At 64.1% G+C, this 17554-nt stretch overlaps 2 protein-coding genes across 2 annotated transcripts; one reads left to right on the plus strand and one right to left on the minus strand.

Annotated features, from left to right (window-relative positions):
- The first annotated feature begins 2431 nt into the window (after nucleotides 1-2431).
- Nucleotides 2432-12233, plus strand: PYGL (glycogen phosphorylase L). The gene is made up of 21 exons (XM_084519980.1): nucleotides 2432-2553; nucleotides 3299-3665; nucleotides 5528-5629; nucleotides 6529-6607; nucleotides 6784-6887; nucleotides 7137-7268; nucleotides 7562-7673; nucleotides 7753-7835; nucleotides 8314-8457; nucleotides 8589-8681; nucleotides 8855-9001; nucleotides 9528-9691; nucleotides 9784-9898; nucleotides 10000-10101; nucleotides 10179-10326; nucleotides 10443-10501; nucleotides 10654-10795; nucleotides 10938-11145; nucleotides 11226-11360; nucleotides 11720-11786; nucleotides 11926-12233. The coding sequence occupies exons 2-21, from the start codon at nucleotides 3423-3425 to the stop codon at nucleotides 12118-12120; spliced, it is 2574 nt and encodes an 857-aa protein (XP_084376106.1). The 5' UTR covers nucleotides 2432-2553; nucleotides 3299-3422; the 3' UTR covers nucleotides 12121-12233.
- A 399-nt stretch (nucleotides 12234-12632) lies between these two features.
- ABHD12B (abhydrolase domain containing 12B) lies at nucleotides 12633-17009 on the minus strand. Its single transcript, XM_084519981.1, has 13 exons — nucleotides 16891-17009; nucleotides 16129-16256; nucleotides 15604-15706; nucleotides 15373-15492; nucleotides 14778-14808; nucleotides 14640-14685; nucleotides 14416-14545; nucleotides 14302-14342; nucleotides 14056-14135; nucleotides 13884-13966; nucleotides 13336-13414; nucleotides 13102-13226; nucleotides 12633-12771 (listed from the first exon to the last, which is right to left on the minus strand). Exons 1-13 carry the CDS (start codon nucleotides 16983-16985, stop codon nucleotides 12750-12752), a joined length of 1083 nt encoding a protein of 360 aa, XP_084376107.1. The 5' UTR covers nucleotides 16986-17009; the 3' UTR covers nucleotides 12633-12749.
- Nucleotides 17010-17554: the final 545 nt, after the last annotated feature.

Below are 17554 nucleotides of genomic sequence, written 5' to 3' on the forward strand. Positions count from 1 at the left end.
TCCCTTCTGCGGCACCAGAGGCCTCTGCTCGACGGGGGAGGCGGAAGAAAAATGAAAAAAAAAACCACGAAAAACACAAAAAAAAAGAAAAAAGGGCAGGAAGAAACTGGCTTTCGGCAGTCTTTGTTCGCCACCCGCCTGCGCTGTCCTGTGTGTGTGCGCTTCGCTCCTTCGCTCTTCTTGGCTGATCCGGTATAGCTAGGTAGCCCGAGGTGTTGCTGCTCCCTGTCCGCTTTTAGGTTCGGTTTTCCCCATTTTGGTTAGGGTCCCGGGGCGGGGGGGAGGCAGATTTGTCTCGTTTCAGAGCGCCGAGCTGCAGGACGGGGCCGGCCGCACGGAGAGGGAACCCCCCCCCGGGAAGGCTTTTGCCCCTCTGGTCCCACAGCTTTGCGGGGTCCCAGGGCTTTGCGGGGTCCCAGGGCTTTGCGGGGTCCCAGGGCTTTGCAGGACGTTTCTTTCCCCGTGGCCTTTCTCTCAGAGCACCTCAGCCACCCCCTCGAGGTGGGGCCTGGATGACCAGCGGGTCCTGGGAAGCCCCAGGCGCCCTCCCGCCTCGCCCCGTCTTGCTGCAGCTCCCCCCGCACGCAGCGGGACCCCCCGGGAGCAGGGGTTTGGCGTGGCTCATTAACACGGGGCGTTAATTAACGCCACCAGACGCTTCCCACCGCCCCCCAAAGCGAGCACCCACCCTTGTGCCCCCCTCTCACCCCCGGCTCCCCGCGGAGCGGCGCAGCCAGCACCCCACAGCCATACGCCGCGCGGCTCCTGGGAGAGGAGCTCTTTATTTTTTTACACTCGCCGGATAAAAAAAAATTAGCCTTAACTACCTGACAGCCTCCTTCCCTTCCCGGGAGAGTCCCTTCTGCAGCGAGGAGCCAACAGGGGGGGACAGGGACGGGGAAGAGAGGACGGGGAGCTGCCCACAGCCCTGCTGCGCACTCAGGGACCCGTGCCCGCCGCCTGCCACCCTCTCCCTTCCTCTCCCATCCGCCCCCGTGCCCTTTGCTGGCGATTTTGGGGGGGACAGGAGAGGAGCTCGTGGCCACCAGCCCGCTGCCAGCACGCACCCTTCGCGCCGAGGGCGACTGCATGCGCTTGTCCCCACGCTTGGCTCCCCCGTCCTTTCCGCCGTGCCGGTTTCGCTGCCCGGCGTTCGGTGGCCCCCGGTCCCCTCGCCCCCGGGGCCGCAGGAGGAGCGGTGCAGAGCAGAAGGCCCCATCCTAGGACATCCCCCCTCCGGGACGGGGCCGTTCGGTTCGTTCCCTCGTCGCTCTAGGATCCCACTGACCTGATTTATTTGCAGGGGTGCTATCTCGTTCTTTCCCCTCCGACGGCGTTTTCTCAGCTGCAGGAGAGCCGTGTTGCGGGCCAACGCCGAGCAGCTTTTTTGGTTAATTCCCCACCAGCCCCTTCCCCCCCCCCCCCAAAACCCCTCCCCGTGGCCGGGTCACGGGGCCCATTTCTCAGCCCTTTTTTCCCCCCCAACCCACCCATTTCTTTAGGATGTTCACGGTGCTTATTAGACTCCTCGTGGTTGTAAGACGTCGCCCCCACTGTAGCGCGGTGATAGCTGCCTCCAGCTGCTGTACCCCCGGAAAAAAAAAGTGTCATGTTTGCTGTTCTAATAAAGGACTTTTACCAGAGAAGGGCAGAGCTTCCCGGAGCATCTCTGTGCCGCCGCAGCCCCCCGCATCCACCTCGCCCCCCACCCCGGGGCACCGCGCACCCCTGCGGCCCCCAAAACCCAAGGGCACCGTGCCAAATCCTAAAGGATCCAAGGGCCAGCCCTCCCCAAATGGCTTTCCCCGAGCCTTTCCCTCTCCGAGCACACCCACCGGGGAGTTGTTTCGGAAATGCCGGCACCCAGCGGGACGGGGACTTACCGGGGCTGGGTGTGGGAGGCTGCTCGGGGTGGTTCCTGCAGCCAGCCCCTGCCCTGGTGCCAAATTTTGGCGAGGATGGGTGGAAAAGAGAGAAAATAACCAAAAAAAAAGTGATTTTGGGAAATTAACTGGGAGCCCAGCGCCCTGTTGAGGTGCTGGCAGCATTAAAACCCCTTGAGGGGCTCATCCCTTCCAGCCGGGCGGTGTGCCCAGATGCACGAACCCATAATTTGGGGTGGGGGAGCCCCTGGGGGGCCGGGGGCAGCACCCAAAGGCGAGGGCAGAGCCCCCTGCGGGGCCCAGCACCGGCTGCACAGCACCGCAGGCCTCCTCCAGGCACCCAAATTCACCCAATAATCCTGTAAAAAAAATAAAATAAAATAAAATAAAATAAAATAAAATAAAATAAAATAAAATAAAATAAAATAAAATAAAATCAGGGTGGTTTCCCGTGCCGCACGCAGCAGCGGGTTTGGTTTTTTCTCTCCTTTCTGCCCTGCCTGGGCAGGGAAAACGCCCGGGAAGCCTGCGCAGAGCTGGGTGGAGGAAGAGGAAGAGGAGTTGCGCTGCTCGCCCCGCGCCGGGCCCTGGCTCTCCGGAAGAAACGCGGGCAGGAGCCGGTGGGGCACAGCCCGACAGAGGGACACGGGGACGGGACCCGGCCCAGGAGGTGCTGAGGGGGGCCTGGAGCTGAGTGGGGGGTCGTGGGGGAGTGGGGAGGGGAGAGGGGAAATGGGAGGAGGGGAAGGGGAGAAGGGGAAGGGGAGAAGGGGAAGGGGAGAAAAAGGGGTGCAGGGGAATGGGGAGAAGGAAAAGGGGAGAAAAAGGGGTGCAGAGGAATGGGGAGAAGGGAAAAAGGGGCAGAGGGGGTGCAGAGGAAGGGGAGAAGGTGAAAGGGTGAAGAGGAAGGGGTACAGGGGAAGGGGAGATGGGAAAGGGGCGCAGGGGAAGGGAAGAAGGGAAAGGGGGCACAGGGGAAGGGGGAGAAGAGGAAGGGGAGAAAGAAAAGGGGCGCAGGGGAAGGGGAGACAGGACAGGGGGTGCAGGGAAAGGGGGTGCAGAGGAAGGGGAGCAGGGAAGGGGGTGCAGGGGTGCAGGGGAGGGGGAATTGCGAAAGGGGCGCAGGGGAAGGGGGTTGGGGCAGCGCCCCAGCAGCGCGGCGCTTCCCCTTTGGGACCGGAGGCGGTGCTGCCCGCCCCCTTTCCCCCCTCCCTTCCCCCAAATCGGTTCCTCCCCCGGCCTGCCGGTGCCTCCCCCCTCCCCTCCCACCCTTCCCACCCCTCCCTTGGGGCCCCGTGGCCGCGGCGCCCGCCCCACGCGTGGGCGGCCCCGGGGCGGTGCCGGCGGAGCGCGCACGGTGCGCGCTGCCAGCCCCGTCCCCGTCTGTGTCTGTGTGTGTGTCTGTGTCCCCGCAGTGTCCCCCTGTGTGTCCCCCCGTGTCCCCCCGTGTCCCCTCGCGTCCCCCCGTGTCCCCTCTGTGTCTCCCCGTGTCCCCCCCCGGTGGTGTCCCCGCGGTGTCCCCGCGGTGTCCCCGCAGCGATGTCGCGGCCGCTGTCGGACCAGGAGCGGCGGAAGCAAATCAGCATCCGCGGCATCGTGGGCGCCGAGAACGTGGCCGAGCTGAAGAGGGGCTTCAACCGGCACCTCCACTTCACCCTGGTCAAGGACCGCAACGTCGCCACCCCCCGCGACTACTTCTTCGCCCTGGCGCACACGGTGCGCGACCACCTGGTGGGGCGCTGGATCCGCACCCAGCAGCACTACTACGAGCGGGACCCCAAGGTGGGTGGGGGGGCTCCCGGCCCCCGGAGGAACCTCGGTAGACCCCCCCGGGAGTGGGAAGCTGCAGGCTTGGAGGGCTGGAGCTCCTCGGTACTTCTTGGCACCCTTTGGCACCCCTCAGTACCCCTCGGCACCCCTTGGCACCCTCGAGGGCTCTGGCACCTCTCGGCACTCCTTGGCACCCCTCAGCACCCCCTGACACCCCTTGCACCCTTCAGCACCCCTTGGCCCCCCTTAGCACTCCTCAGCACCCCTCAGCACCGTTTAGTGCTCTGGCACCCCTCAGCACTCCTTGGCACCCCTCAGCACCCTTTGGCACCCCTCAGCACCCTTTAGTGCTCTGGCACCCTATGGCACCCCTTGGCACCCCTCAGCACCCTTTGGCACCCCTCAGCACCCTCTGACACCCCTCACATCCCTTGGCACCCCTCAGCACCCCTCAGCACCCCTTGGCACCCTTTAGCACTCTGGAACCCCTCAGCACCCCCTGGCACCCCTCAGCACCCCCTGGCACCCCTCAGCACCCTTTGGCACTCCTCAGCACCCTCTGACACCCCTCACATCCCTTGGCACCCCTCAGCACCCCCTGGCACCCCTCGGTACTCCTTGGCACCCCGTGACGCCCCTCGCACCCTTCATCACCCCTCAGCACCCCGTGGTACCCCTCGGCACCCCCTGGCACCCTTTGGCACCCCCTGGCACCCCTCAGCCCCCCTTAAAACCCCCCCGGCCCCGCACAGCTTCCCGAGCAGCGCCGCCCGTCCCTTTGCTTTGCAAAACAAACGGCGCGGGGCGCAGCAGGGGAACGGCGCCCGCCGTCCCGCAGCAAGGGCGTGGGGGCCGCCTGCCAAAAGCACAGCGAAGCCTTCTAGGGTGAATGAGCTGCAGGGAGAGAAAGGAACCCGAAACAGGCCGCGGGGACATCTCAGCTGGCACCGGGCACCGTGGCGGGGCCGAGCCCGAGCGATGCGGCGGGTGCGGGAGCTGCTGTGCCAGCACGGGGCTCTGCCTGCTGAGGGATTAAGCCCTAATCCCTTCCTGACACCTGCCTGGCCCTGTCGGCTCCGATTTATTCCTGTGCCCCCCTTGCTGGCACCGCACCGGCCGGCGGGAGCTGGCACCTCGTGTCCCCGTGGGGTGAAAAATCCCCCTCGAGGGATCAGCCGCCCCCCTGGCACCGCCGGCACCCACCCAGCCAGCGCCCGAGGAGGTCCCAAGGAAACCTGCGGAGTCAGCAGCTTCCTCCAGCCCCAATCCTGCCCTAAAACCCGCCGGTGCTGACACCAGGGCTCGGCTTGGGGCGGCTTACACAACCCTCCGTGCTAGCAGCCACGTGCCCGGCGGGGTCCGCGGCACCGCAGCCATCCCCAAACTCCCCCCTTGGGGTGCCAGGGCCCGAGGAGGTGGCCGGGTGCCCCCCCCCCCCCCCCGGCAGCAGTTCTGCTTTTCTGGCTTGCTTTTGCAGCTCGGGGTGACGTTAGGAAACTCTTTAAAGTTTAACTTTGTACCGCGGTGCCCTCGGGGTGACCATCCCGGAGCTGTCCCGTCCTCGGGCAAACAAAACGGGCGCTGTCCTCCCCCTGCAAAACAACAGCGGGGCCGGAGCCAGCGTGGGGTGGGAGGGCAGGGATGGGGCTGGGGGGGGCACTGCTGGGCTCCTTCTGCCAGCTGCAGGGAGATTCCTGTGGGAAATTAGGAGGCCAGGCCCTGCGGGGGAGCCGCAGCCCTCAAATTCCCCCTTGCGCCGGGATTTTTTTCCTCTTCCAAGCCAGATAACAGCGGGTGGGAGCTGTGTGGGGGGAGGTTTGGCCGAGCTGTCTCTGTCCTCGCTCTCACTGCCCGTGGGCTGTTCCCTCCCGCAGAGGATTTATTACCTCTCCCTGGAGTTCTACATGGGGCGCACGCTGCAGAACACCATGATCAACCTGGGGCTGCAAAACGCCTGCGACGAGGCCGTCTACCAGGTGAGCACCACGAATTTTGGCTCGGGGCGAGCTCCTGCTATCAGCCGCCCCCGAGGCGGCACCCACGAGGCCGTTGCTCGCTGCAACCTGTGGCAGAGGGGATAAAACCTTGTCCTCCCTCAACCGGTGGCACTGGCACACCGCTGCCTCTCGTCACCGCGTGGCGCTGGGGCCGGGGAGGGGTTTTTTTTGGGTTTTTTTCCACTCGTGCCCCGCCTGCCAAACAGCATCGCGCACGGCTGGAGCGGTTGCACAACAGCAGGAGCAGCACCCGAGCAAATACGTTCAAAGGGAGAGCAGCTTATTTTTAGGGCTTTTTTAACTTTTTTTTTTTTTTTTTTTAACCTGTTAACCTTGCAGCGAGGGCAACAGCCCGGCCGGGGGCGGGTTTGTAAAGGAGGAGACGGGGAGGTTGCGTAGGGGTTGTGTAGCCGTGCCGCAAACCCAAACGCTCGACTTTTCTGAAAATAAAATGTTTGGCGGGACGTGAATCACTCCAAAACATTTCTGTGGGTGTTCAAGGCTTTGGGTACAAGTCGGCGCTGAGAAACACCAGCAGGGTTGACGCTGGGCTCGCCTGGAGCCGAGTGGTTTGGGAGAGGCTGGCAGACCCGTTCTGTTTGGCGAGGTGGGAAGGGGCGGCTCAGCCCCGGCCGTGCCTGCTTTATTTCCTGCTGAGCTGCCCGAGGAGTTTTGCATAGGCAAAACCTCTGCCTCGATGGTATTGCGGGCTGGAAATTTGGCGTTTGCTTGTGCAGGCGCCGCGTCTCCGCACGTCTCTGAGCCTGGGTGCCTGCCCCAGAGCTGGGATGGTCCCTGCCCTGCACCAGGCAGCACCCAAGGGTGCGGGGTGGGCGCTCGGACAGCCCCCAGCCCCTCACTCCCCTTGTCTCCTCTAGCTGGGGCTGGACATAGAAGAGCTGGAGGAGATCGAGGAGGATGCCGGGCTCGGTAACGGCGGCCTCGGCCGGCTCGCAGGTGAGGACCCCCCAAAAAAAAAGATCTCGTTCCCTGTGTGGTGGCACCCAGCAGGGTGGCACCCGCGCCCCGGGGGGCTCCCTGCTCCAGGCACGAGCTGCTCGCAGCCGTCCTGGGCTCCCCTGGGAGAAAGATTTGGGGTTTTCCTTGCTCCATGAGCTCCCTGGCGTTGGCAGCCTGCTTCCTCGACTCGATGGCGACGCTGGGGCTGGCGGCCTACGGGTACGGCATCCGCTACGAGTACGGCATCTTCAACCAGAAGATTCGGGATGGCTGGCAGGTAGGACAGGGGCAGAGCTGGTGCCTGGAGTGCTTAAAGCTCCCCTCGGGTGGTTTTTGGGCTCTGGGGAGCCTTCATGGGGTCTAAAGGGGCTGTGGGGCAGCTGGGGAGGGGACTCGGTGTCAGGGCTGCTCGAGGCCACACGGAGCCGGCCGCCAGCACGGGGCTGGGCCCCGTTTGGGGTGGCCTTTTCGGGGCTCGTCCCCGTTTGGGGTGGCCCCGTCAGCGCCGTGGCTCTCCCTCGGGCAGGTGGAGGAGGCCGACGACTGGCTGCGGCATGGCAACCCCTGGGAGAAGGCCCGGCCCGAGTACATGCTGCCCGTGCACTTCTACGGCCGCGTCGAGCACTCCAGCACCGGCGCCAAGTGGGTCGACACCCAGGTAGGGGTCACGGCCAGGTGGCTTGACCCATAATCGGGGGGCTGTCCCCAAAAACGTGCCCTAAAGCACCCCCAGAAGGGCTCGGTGCCGTGCACGGCCTGCTGAAATCGGGTTTCTCCCCACGAGCACCTCTCTATTTTTGGGGGGGTTTTGGGGAACCGAGGGCAGCTGGGGTGGCACCGTGCACGCAGCCCCGGGTGGGGGCGACCCCAAAATCCCTCCCCAGGGCTTGTTTGGGACTGGATGGGGCTCCATCAGGACATAGGGACTGTGCAGCCTTGCCAATGCCCTAGGTGGTGCTGGCGCTGCCCTACGACACGCCGGTGCCCGGCTACATGAACAACACCGTCAACACCATGCGGCTGTGGTCGGCCCGGGCACCCAACGACTTCAACCTGAGGGACTGTAAGTGGGGGCCGGGGGGGGCCAAGGGGGTCGGGGAGCAGTGGGGTCACCCCTACCCCATCCCTTTGTTGCCCCGCAGTCAACGTCGGGGACTACATCCAGGCGGTGCTGGACAGAAACCTGGCCGAGAACATCTCCCGCGTCCTCTACCCCAACGACAACGTGAGTTGGGATCTGGGGGTGTTTTTAGGATGGATGGAGAGGGTTTGTCGTGCTGCAGAGGGGTCCTGGGGGGGGGCTGCAAACCTCCAGGTGCCCTCAGTCAGGGATTGCTGCAGCAGGGATGAGCCCGTGCTTGGGCACAGCGAGGAGAGGAGCACGTCCTGCTGAAGAAATATTCCTCAAATCCCCAAAATATTAAATTGGGGCGAACTCCAGCGTGGCTGCAGGCTGCTGGCACCTGGCTGGCGTTTCCCTGCCGCTCAGCGATGCCTCGAGCCACCCTAACCCTATTCCTAGGGGCATTTTTGCTGCATGGCTGCTCCGCCGTGCACGGGGACACGATGATGTGACACGATGTGACACGAGGATGTGACACGATGCGATGTGACCCCAACCCTTCCCCTTGCACAGCAGCGTGCTCGGGGGCACGGTGTGACCCCCACCGGCCCCGGCAGCACCCCGCTCCTCTCCCCGGCAGTTCTTCGAGGGCAAGGAGCTGCGGCTGAAGCAGGAGTACTTCGTGGTGGCCGCCACCCTGCAGGACATCCTCCGCCGCTTCAAAGCCTCCAAATTCGGCAGCACAGACAGCGTCCGGACCGTGTTTGACTCCTTCCCCGACCAGGTACGGGCCGGGGTTGCTCCAACACCTGCCTCCCAGCTCCATTTGCCACCTCCTTGCTCCGTGCCCGGCTCCGGGCAGGTTTTGTGGGCTCCACGGGGTGTCCCCAAGTGCCACCCTCTGTCTCCTTGCAGGTCGCCATCCAGCTGAACGACACGCACCCCGCCATGGCCATCCCCGAGCTGATGAGGATTTTCGTGGACATCGAGAAGCTGCCCTGGAACAAGGTGGGGAGCAGCTGCATGGCTTTTTTTTTTTTCTTCCCTCGTTGCGTTAAACTCTTCCCCTTCTTCCCACCTTCACATCATCCCCGTCCCCAGCTCCTCTTGTTGGAGAGGGACGATCCTGGCCCCGCTGCCCACCCGGGTGGGCGCTCAGGGCTTCGCGCTGCCTCCCGCAGGCCTGGGACATCACCAGGAGGACGTTCGCCTACACGAACCACACGGTGCTCCCCGAGGCCCTGGAGCGGTGGCCGGTGGACCTGGTGGAGAAGCTGCTCCCCAGACACCTGCAGATCATCTACGAGATCAACCAGAGGCACCTGGACGTGAGTGCGCCCACCCCCGGGGATGGTTTGGGGCTGGGTGGTTGTGGCAGCTCCGATTTTTGGCACAGGAACAGGGTGAGGTGAGGCATAGCCCCTCCTGCCAGCCTCGGGCTGCCCAGAGGGGCTGGGGGCTCCTTGGGGACATCTCCAGCAGCTGCCTGACCATGGGGCTGGGCACCCTGCTGGGGCTGGGGGGGCACAGGGGCACCCAAAGGTGCTCCAGCCCTAGCCACCCCATGACTCCATCACCACCCTGAACTGCTTTAAAAGCCTCACCCAGTGCCCTAGGGCCATTCCTGTTGGCATTTCTTCATTCTTTAAACCCTAAATTCATCCTGGGGAAGGATGAGGGTGGGGGTAGAGCTGGTGGCTTGGCCTCCTGAGCTGCAGCTGAGCTGGAACAGCCCCACGGGTGCCCCCCAGCCCCTCTCTGCGGGGTCTGGGTGTCCAGAGACACTCACGGGAGGCAGAAGGGCACCCAAGGGGGTGGCTCACCGCCACCCCCTCCCCTGCCTCCACCCCGCAGCACATCGCCTCCCTCTTCCCCGCCGACGTGGACCGGCTGCGGCGGATGTCGCTGATCGAGGAGGGAGGCACCAAGAGGATCAACATGGCTCACCTCTGCATCGTCGGCTCCCACGCCGTCAACGGCGTGGCCAAGATCCACTCCGAGATAGTCAGGACCCAAGTGTAAGGGCAAGGGGGGGGAAGGGGGAGGCACTGGGGGATCCCCCTCAGCTCCCAGACGCTGCGGTGACCCCGTTCTCCCCTCATCCTCGCAGCTTCAAGGACTTTGCGGAGCTGGAGCCCGAGAAATTCCAGAATAAAACCAACGGCATCACCCCGCGGCGCTGGCTCCTGCTCTGCAACCCGGGGCTGGCGGAGCTCATCGCGGAGGTATAACCCAGGGGGGGCTCCCAGCCCCAAATCCACCCCCCCGGGGTGCTCGCCCTCCGTCGGCATCTCGCCCGAGTTCTTCGCCTCTGCTCCTCCTGCAGAAAATCGGGGAGGACTACGTGCGGGACCTGAGCCAGCTGGCGAAGCTGCACGACTTTGTGGACGACGACCTCTTCATCCGCGAGGTTGCCAAAGTGAAGCAGGTGAGGGGGGGGCACACGCACACGGGGTGCGGGTGCTGGGGGCCAGGGGCTGACACCCTCCCCGCCCCCTCGGCCAGGAGAACAAGGTGAAGTTCGCGCTGTACCTGGAGAAGGAGTACAAGGTGAAGATCAACCCTTCCTCCATGTTCGACGTGCACGTGAAGAGGATCCACGAGTACAAGCGGCAGCTGATGAACTGCCTGCACATCATCACCATGTACAACCGTAAGCCACCGTGGGCCCGGCGGGGACCCACAGCGTGCCCGGGGGTGCAGGAGCATCCCTGACCCCCGGGGCAGCAGCTGGCACGGAGGTGACCCCGGTCCTGCCCTCTCCTCCAGGCATCAAGAGGGATCCTACGAAGCTGTTTGTTCCTCGGACGGTGATCATCGGGGGCAAGGTAATTTGGGTTTGGGGGAAGCCCTTGGAAATGCCCTATGGGGTCTGGGTGCAGGCGTTGTCCTCAGTGGGTCCCCGCTGACGTGGGCACGTGGGTGCTGGGTGCTCCTCGCCTGCCCCACGCGCCAGGCTCACCCGTAGCCCTTCTCCTAGGCTGCCCCGGGCTACCACATGGCTAAAATGATCATCAAGCTCATTAACGCCGTGGCTCAGGTGGTGAACAACGACCCCGCTGTGGGCAGCAAGCTGAAGGTCATCTTCCTGGAGAACTACCGGGTCTCCCTGGCGGAGAAAGGTGTGCCAGGCGGGGAGGGGGCATCGGCTCTCCAGCCCGTGGCTCCGTCCCCATGGGGCAGAAGCTCTAAAGTCCTTCAGCGTGGTGTGAGAGCAGGTTTGGTGTCACCTGAAGTGGCTCGGTGTGTCTTCTTTTTTGGCAGTGATCCCCGCGACCGACCTGTCGGAGCAGATCTCCACGGCGGGCACCGAGGCGTCGGGCACGGGGAACATGAAGTTCATGCTGAACGGAGCCCTGACCATCGGCACCATGGACGGGGCCAACGTGGAAATGGCCGAGGAGGCGGGCGAGGAGAACCTCTTCATCTTCGGCATGAGGGTGGAGGACGTCGCGGAGCTGGACAGGGAAGGGTGAGGGCTGGGAGGTGTTGGTTGGGGACGCTGCGGGGAACCCAAAGCACCCCGGGCTCACCCCAACCCTGCCCCGCCAGGTACGATGCCCAGCAGTACTACGACCGGCTCCCCGAGCTGAAGCAAGCTGTTGACCAGATCAAAAGCGGCTTCTTCTCCTCCAACGAGCCCGACCTCTTCAAAGACGTGGTCAACATGCTCTTCCACCACGACCGGTGAGGCCACGACCCGTCCCCGGGGCTGGGTCCCCCCCCAAACACCACGTACCCGTGGGGAGCAGCCCCTGCCCCAGCCACCCACCCGATAACACCCCAGTTCCTGACCCTGGCGTTGGGCAATTCATGTTCCCCTGGTCCAAAAAGCTCCCTATGGGTGGCACTAGATGCGTGCTGCCTTAAAGCTTGGTTACTTTAGGGCTAGGCTGTGTTTGGGTGATGACAGATGTATCTCAAGGGCTTTCCTAGCGGGTTCTTTGACACCTCGTGTGGCCCTGGCAGCCCGAGCTGCCCACCAAGACTCGCTCCCACCCGTGCGTTCCTCTTCTCCCTAACTCCCCCTTCCCTTGCTGCTGCAGGTTCAAAGTCTTTGCGGATTACGAGGCTTATGTCAAGTGCCAGGAGAAGGTCAGCGAGCTCTACCTGGTGAGTGCCAGCCAGGGAACCAGCCCAGGAACCTGTCTCCCCATCCCCAGGGAAGGGGTCTGGCACGGTGGGGTGGTGGGGACGGGCTCGGGGGCCAGATCCCCGCGGGTGCCACCTCCATCCCCGTGCCTCTCGTCAGAACTCCAAGGCGTGGACCAAGATGGTGATCAGGAACATCGCGGCGGCGGGCAAGTTCTCCAGCGACCGCACCATCAAGGAGTACGCCCGGGACATCTGGCACGTGGAGCCCTCCGACCTGAAGATCCCCCCGCCCAACGAGCCCAGGGAGGTGGCCGAGGACAGGACCCCCAACGGGACGGAGGCGCGGGCGTAGCGGGGGCACCCGGAGGTGGGTGCTGCTGCTGCTGGGGGAGTTTTATAGGGAAAAGCAAAACTGTTCTGCCCTGTTGCTTGCGGTAGGTACTAAAAATAAAAGTGCCGAGCAGAGCCGGAGGGGTGTTTACTGGAACCTGAGACGAGGGGCTGGGCTTGCTTGCAGCACAGCTAAAGCCAAAAGCGGGCGCGCGAGGGCTGCGCGTGGCACGGGGTTGGGGGCGCAGCTGGGTCCTCGCGATGCCAAAACAGGGTTTGGGTTTTGGGGTGCAGCTCTTGGTGATTGTAACACACCAGCTCCAGGGAGGGGAGGAGGCAAGGAGTGTTGGCAACGCACCCCCTGCACCCTCCCCGACCCCTGCAGCCACCCGCACCCCGCCCCGTGCAGCGCCCCCACCCCTGCTTGCTCCATCCTTGTCCCTGTAGCAGCAACGTCACGGCGCTGTCTCCATCCCCAGCAGCAATATCTCCATCCCCCGAGCATCCCACAGCATCCTCAAGTCAGCGGGAGCGTTAGAAAGTTTCTCAGTAGTTTATTACGTACAGAAGTACGGTCAGTGCAGTGTGGGGTTCCTGGCGCGGGGCCTAGGTGGGGGGAGTGCTCACGGGGGCTGTAGGCAGTGGCTGGCGTCACTTCATGTTCAAGAAGTCTCTGCAACGAGACGCAATAAACCTCGCACTGTGCCACCGACCCTCCTGTGCTGCTTCAGAGCATCATTTCGCACCCCTGGGCGTGGGTCTGGGCTGGGCTTTGAGCAAAGCTGCGTCCCCGTGCCGTCCCCGTGCCGTCCCCGTGCCACCTCCCTGTGCCACCTGGGGCCACGGGGAGCCATCGGGGCTCGAAAAATGCCACCAAACCCCATGGGGACGGGAAGGAACACGAGGAAGGGACCTGCACGGTTGCTGCAGGGGAAGATGGACCCCAAGAGGAAGAGGTGAGGCTCGTCCTGCGCCCCCCACATTGCCACGGGGCAGCACTCACTTGACCAGGGCGGGCAGCTCGGGGTTGGAGGAGATGTAGTCGTGGCCCAGGCCCAGCTCTTTGGGAAAGGTGATGAACTTCACCTTGCTCTTGTCCTTGTAGGCGCCGCGTGCCGTCTCAAAGAGCTGGGTGGGAGCAGGGTTAGGGGCGTGCACGGCCCCTCCTCGGGTCGGTGACCCCCGGTGGGGTCCCAAACCCTCTCCCTGGATCACCCGCAGCCCCCCTGTTCCCCACCTTGCGTCCCAGCTGCACGGGCAGCACGGCGTCGTCCTCGGCGTGCAGGATGAGGAGCGGGCAGGCCAGCACCTTCACGCTGCGGGGGGCAGGCACGGTGCTGGGGTCAGTCCAGAGCCCCCCTCACCCCACTGAGCATCCCTCATGACCCTCACCCCAAATCCAGCCCTTTGGTGTCCAGGGCAGCACTGCAGGACATTGCACAAGCTGCTCCCCCAAGACCTTAATAACCTTAAACACCATTCGGGGGTGCTGTGACTGCAAAATCACCCACAAACCAGGCAGCTTTTTGCAGAGGTGCCCACAAACACCAAGGCAGGAGGACCCCACAGCGCGTGGGGTGGGATGCGAGCGCGCCGCGCTCGCCGGAGCGAAAATAAAAGGCCATCAAATGGTGACGTAGCCCGATAGAAATGTGGATTTCTGACCTTGCACCCAATAAAAGGCACTTCTGAGGCATGAGTAAGCTGAGCAAACACAGCGCACGCCGCAGCGGTGGTGCGAGGTGCCCGCCCCAGCCCCCTCGCCCCGTCCCGCCGGGCGCTCACTTCTCATCGTTGCGGAAGAACATGTTGGCCAGAGCTATGGAGTCCAAGATGAGGTACTCGAAACCCGGGAACTGCCGGTAAATCTGCCCGGGAGAGAGCAGGATGCTGGCTGAGCCGCCGATGGGGTGAGGGGACAGCGGGGACAGCCACCGCGCAGGGCCACCGGGCTCACCGTGGTGATGGGGACGTGGGCGGCCGCCTCGCGGATGCTGTTGTAGGGCGACTCCAGCACGATGGCATCAACCTGGACCCCTGAGAGCAGCACGGGGTGGGAGTCAGCCCAAGGGGCATTGCTGGGGGGGTTTGGGGTCAAGGAGGATGGGGACAGCGGCTTGTCCCCGCCCGATGCTCAAGCAGAGCCATGGGGACCCCTAAAATTTGGTGAGCGGCACGCAGCCAGCCCAGCCCTGGAGGTTACCTCGCTCCTCCTGCAGCTTTCTGGCCGCGTTCGTCGCGATCCTACAAGAAAAAGAGGTGAGGGTGAAGGGGGGGGGGCACCCACGGCATGCCCCTCACCTGGCCCCACACCTACCCGGTCCCCAAGGAGTGTCCCCAGAAGATGATGCTGCTGTTCCCACTCCGCGCCTTGACCCAGTCGTAGAGCGCCAGGACGTCGGTGGTGAAGCCGCTCTCCGTGGGGTACCCGCTGGAGTCCCCATAACCTGCGGGGGACACGTCTGGGGGGGTCACGGCCCCGAGGGGACGGTCCCCAGGTCCCCAGGGCATGGCTCAGCAAGGGGCAGGGGGTGGCCGTACCTCGGTAGTCCAGAGCCACGATGTGGAAGTCGGCAGCCCCCATCAGCTGGCGGAGGGGTGGCACAGAGTTATGTCCCCACCACGTGTCCCCAAAGCCAGCACGAGCCCAACGCCCGGCACGTCCCGGTCCCCACTTACCTTCATGAACTGGACCCGGTGGCTCGCAGCCCTGATGGGGAACACGAGGATAAAAATCGGGGTGTGCAGGGGGTAGCGGGCTTCCCCCGCTCGGCCAGGGCACGGCCAGCTTGGGGACACCGTCACCACCTGGGCTGGGTCGCACGAGGGACAGCTGCACACCCCAGGGAGCTAAAGGGGACCCCAGAGCACCCAGATCCTGTACCCCGAGAGCTAAAGGGGACCACAGAACTTCCAGGGGATGGGATCTGGGTGCTAAAGAGGACCCTGGAGCACCCAGATCCTGTCCCCTGGATGCTAAAGGGGACCTTGGAGTACCCAGATCCCATCACCTGGGTGCTAAAGGGGACCCCAGAGCACCCAGATCCAATCCCCTGGTAGCAAAGGGGTCCCCAGAGCACCCAGATTCCATCCCCTGGGAGCTAAAGGGGACACCAAAGCACCCAGATCCCATCCCCTGGGACAGCATCACTAGGACGTGTGAGAGGTCTCATCGGGTTCAGCGCTCAAACCCGTGTCCCCGAGCCTGCGTGTCCCTCGCAGAAGGGCAGCTGCCACCCACCCCGGGATGTCACCACGGCCCTCGGGTACTCGCCTGGTGCCCCCGTTGCCGTGCAGGTAGATGATGACGGGGTGAGCATCGCCCAGCGCCTCCTCGTACCAGCCCTGCTCCTGGCCCCGCGCCTCGGCCCCTCTGCTGCCCGGCACCGTGTGCCTGCGGGGACGGACGGGGACCGTGGTCCTCCACCGGGGGAGGACGAGGAAGAGGAGGAGGAAGAAGAGGAGGAGGAAGAAGAGGAGGAGGAGGAGGCCCAGCCCTGCTCACCAGATGCCGACGGAGACGCCGGGCTCGGTGGCGAGGCGCAGGCTGACCGTGTTGTTCAGCAGCAGCGCCGGCTGCCGCAGGTCCGTGAAGAAGGGGAAAGCCACTGGGGGGGACAAAGGGGTCGTCACGGTGGGCAGCACCCAGGAACCCCCCAACCCAGCTGATTTCGTGCACCTCCCGCAGCCCCACGGTGCTGTTTAATTCGATAATTCACCCCAAAGCCCAGGGTTGTGCCACCACCGGAGGACGGCCCTCGGCCAGCTCGAGGCTTCGTCCCACGGATGTTTTCGCGTGCCCACGCGTGTCGCAACCCCGGGCAGCAAACAGGGCTGGTGTCAGCGCCTTACAAAACGCTTGCAAAACGCGGCGTGCCACGGGGAGAGCCGCTTCTGCAGCTGGGGGCTGGCCCCGTGCCATCAGAGTGGACCCCCCCCCCCCCACCCCATCCCGGCCCTCCTGCCCCAAAAGCGGCACCCCAAAAGCTTGTGCTCGCCCAGGTGGAGCTCTCCCCGCCGGGGCACTCACGGAAGTTGAGGAAGATGAATTTGGTGAGGATGACGGGGAAGAGGCGGATGAGGAAGGGCACGGAGACGTAGACGAGGAGCAGCTCCAGCAGCAGGGTGCGCAGCCGGGGGCACCGGCCCAGCCAGCCCCTGCCAGGGGACACAGCCCCGTGAGCACCCCAAAGGGTTTGGGGCACCCCGCAGCCCCCCCTGTGGCTCGTTTAGGGCTGAGCCCCACCCGCCCCATAACTTTTGGCTTTTGGGGATGGGGCCGAGCACCTTGGCGCAGCCTCCCACGGGGCCACGAGTGGGCAGGAAGGGCAGGGCAGGTGCCCGGCAAGCAAAACCGGCAACGGGGAATCACCGAGACGGGGCAACGCCCGGAGCCCACGCAGCCCAGACCGGCTCCCGGAGGCATCCCGGAGCCACGGGAACCTGCGCAATCCCCGGGAGCCCAGCGGGGGAGTTGGGAAAGAGCTCGGGGAGCCCCCGGCGCTGCGGGGAAGCGGAGCAAAGGGCACCGAGAGCTGCCCGGTAATGGGATCGGCACGGCCGTGCCCCCAATCCGGCTGGAGGGCAGGGGGGTGACCGGCAGCCAAGCACAGCTCCGACCCCACCGGTGCCACCGGGGCGCAGCGGGAGGGCTGCGAAGGGCGAGGGCGCCCCGGTGCCACCCCGGTGTCACCCCGGTGTCACCCCGGTGTCACCCCGGTGCCACCCCGAGAGCCCAAAGCCACCCAGGGCACGGCTCGGGCACGGCTCCGGGACCGGGGCCGGGACTCACCGGGAGGGCTGGGGCCGGGGCCGGGCCCCTCCGCCGCTGTCCCCGTCGCTGTCGCCGCTCCCCGGAGCCTCCGCGCCGCCGCCGCGCCGCCGCATCGCGCCCGCAGCCCGCCCGGCGCGCCAACGGGGCCACGCCCACTGCCTAGGCCACGCCCACTACCAGGGACACGCCCATTCACGCCCCATTCATGCTCCGCCCGGTGGCCACGCCCCTTTGTCTTGCCGCGCCCTCGGACCACGCCCCTTTTGTGTTTGGGACACGCCCATTGGGTGCGGCCGTCGAGTGGCTCCGCCCACTCGGGCACGCCCATTCAGTGGACACGCCCCCTATGGGGTGGGGCTGGGGGGTGGGGGGAGCTGCAGGGGTTAAAGGGACGGGGGGGGGGGGAGAGGGCAAGTACCGAAATTAAAAGGAAATGAATAATGGAATAAAAAGACAAAAAATAAAAATAAATTTTAAAAATAAAAATAAATTAAAAATAAAAATAAATTAAAAATAAAAATAAATTAAAAAGAAAAATAAATTTAAAAAGAAAAATAAATTAAAAAGAAACATAATAAAAATAAATTAAAAAGGAAAATAATCAAAATAAATTAGAAATAAAAATAATCAAAATAAATTAGAAATAAACATAATGAATTATAAAATAAATAATTAAATTTAA

The sequence above is a fragment of the Aythya ferina genome (genome assembly GCF_964211825.1).
Source record: "Aythya ferina genome assembly, chromosome: 5".
Taxonomy (NCBI): Eukaryota; Metazoa; Chordata; class Aves; order Anseriformes; family Anatidae; genus Aythya; species Aythya ferina.

Bases quoted from the DNA above. Each gene is read 5' to 3' on its own strand.
- PYGL (XM_084519980.1), top strand. From the start codon at position 3,423: ATGTCGCGGCCGCTGTCGGACCAGGAGCGGCGGAAGCAAATCAGCATC. The intron at 6,888-7,136 runs GTAGGACAGGGG...TCCCTCGGGCAG, and splicing joins AGATTCGGGATGGCTGGCAG to GTGGAGGAGGCCGACGACTG. The intron at 10,502-10,653 runs GTAATTTGGGTT...CCCTTCTCCTAG, and splicing joins CGGTGATCATCGGGGGCAAG to GCTGCCCCGGGCTACCACAT.
- ABHD12B (XM_084519981.1), bottom strand. From the start codon at position 16,985: ATGCGGCGGCGCGGCGGCGGCGCGGAGGCTCCGGGGAGCGGCGACAGC. The intron at 14,809-15,372 runs GCGAGTACCCGA...GTTCCCCATCAG, and splicing joins CACGGCAACGGGGGCACCAG to GGCTGCGAGCCACCGGGTCC. The intron at 12,772-13,101 runs GTGAGTGCTGCC...GTCTCGTTGCAG, and splicing joins GAGCTGCCCGCCCTGGTCAA to AGACTTCTTGAACATGAAGT.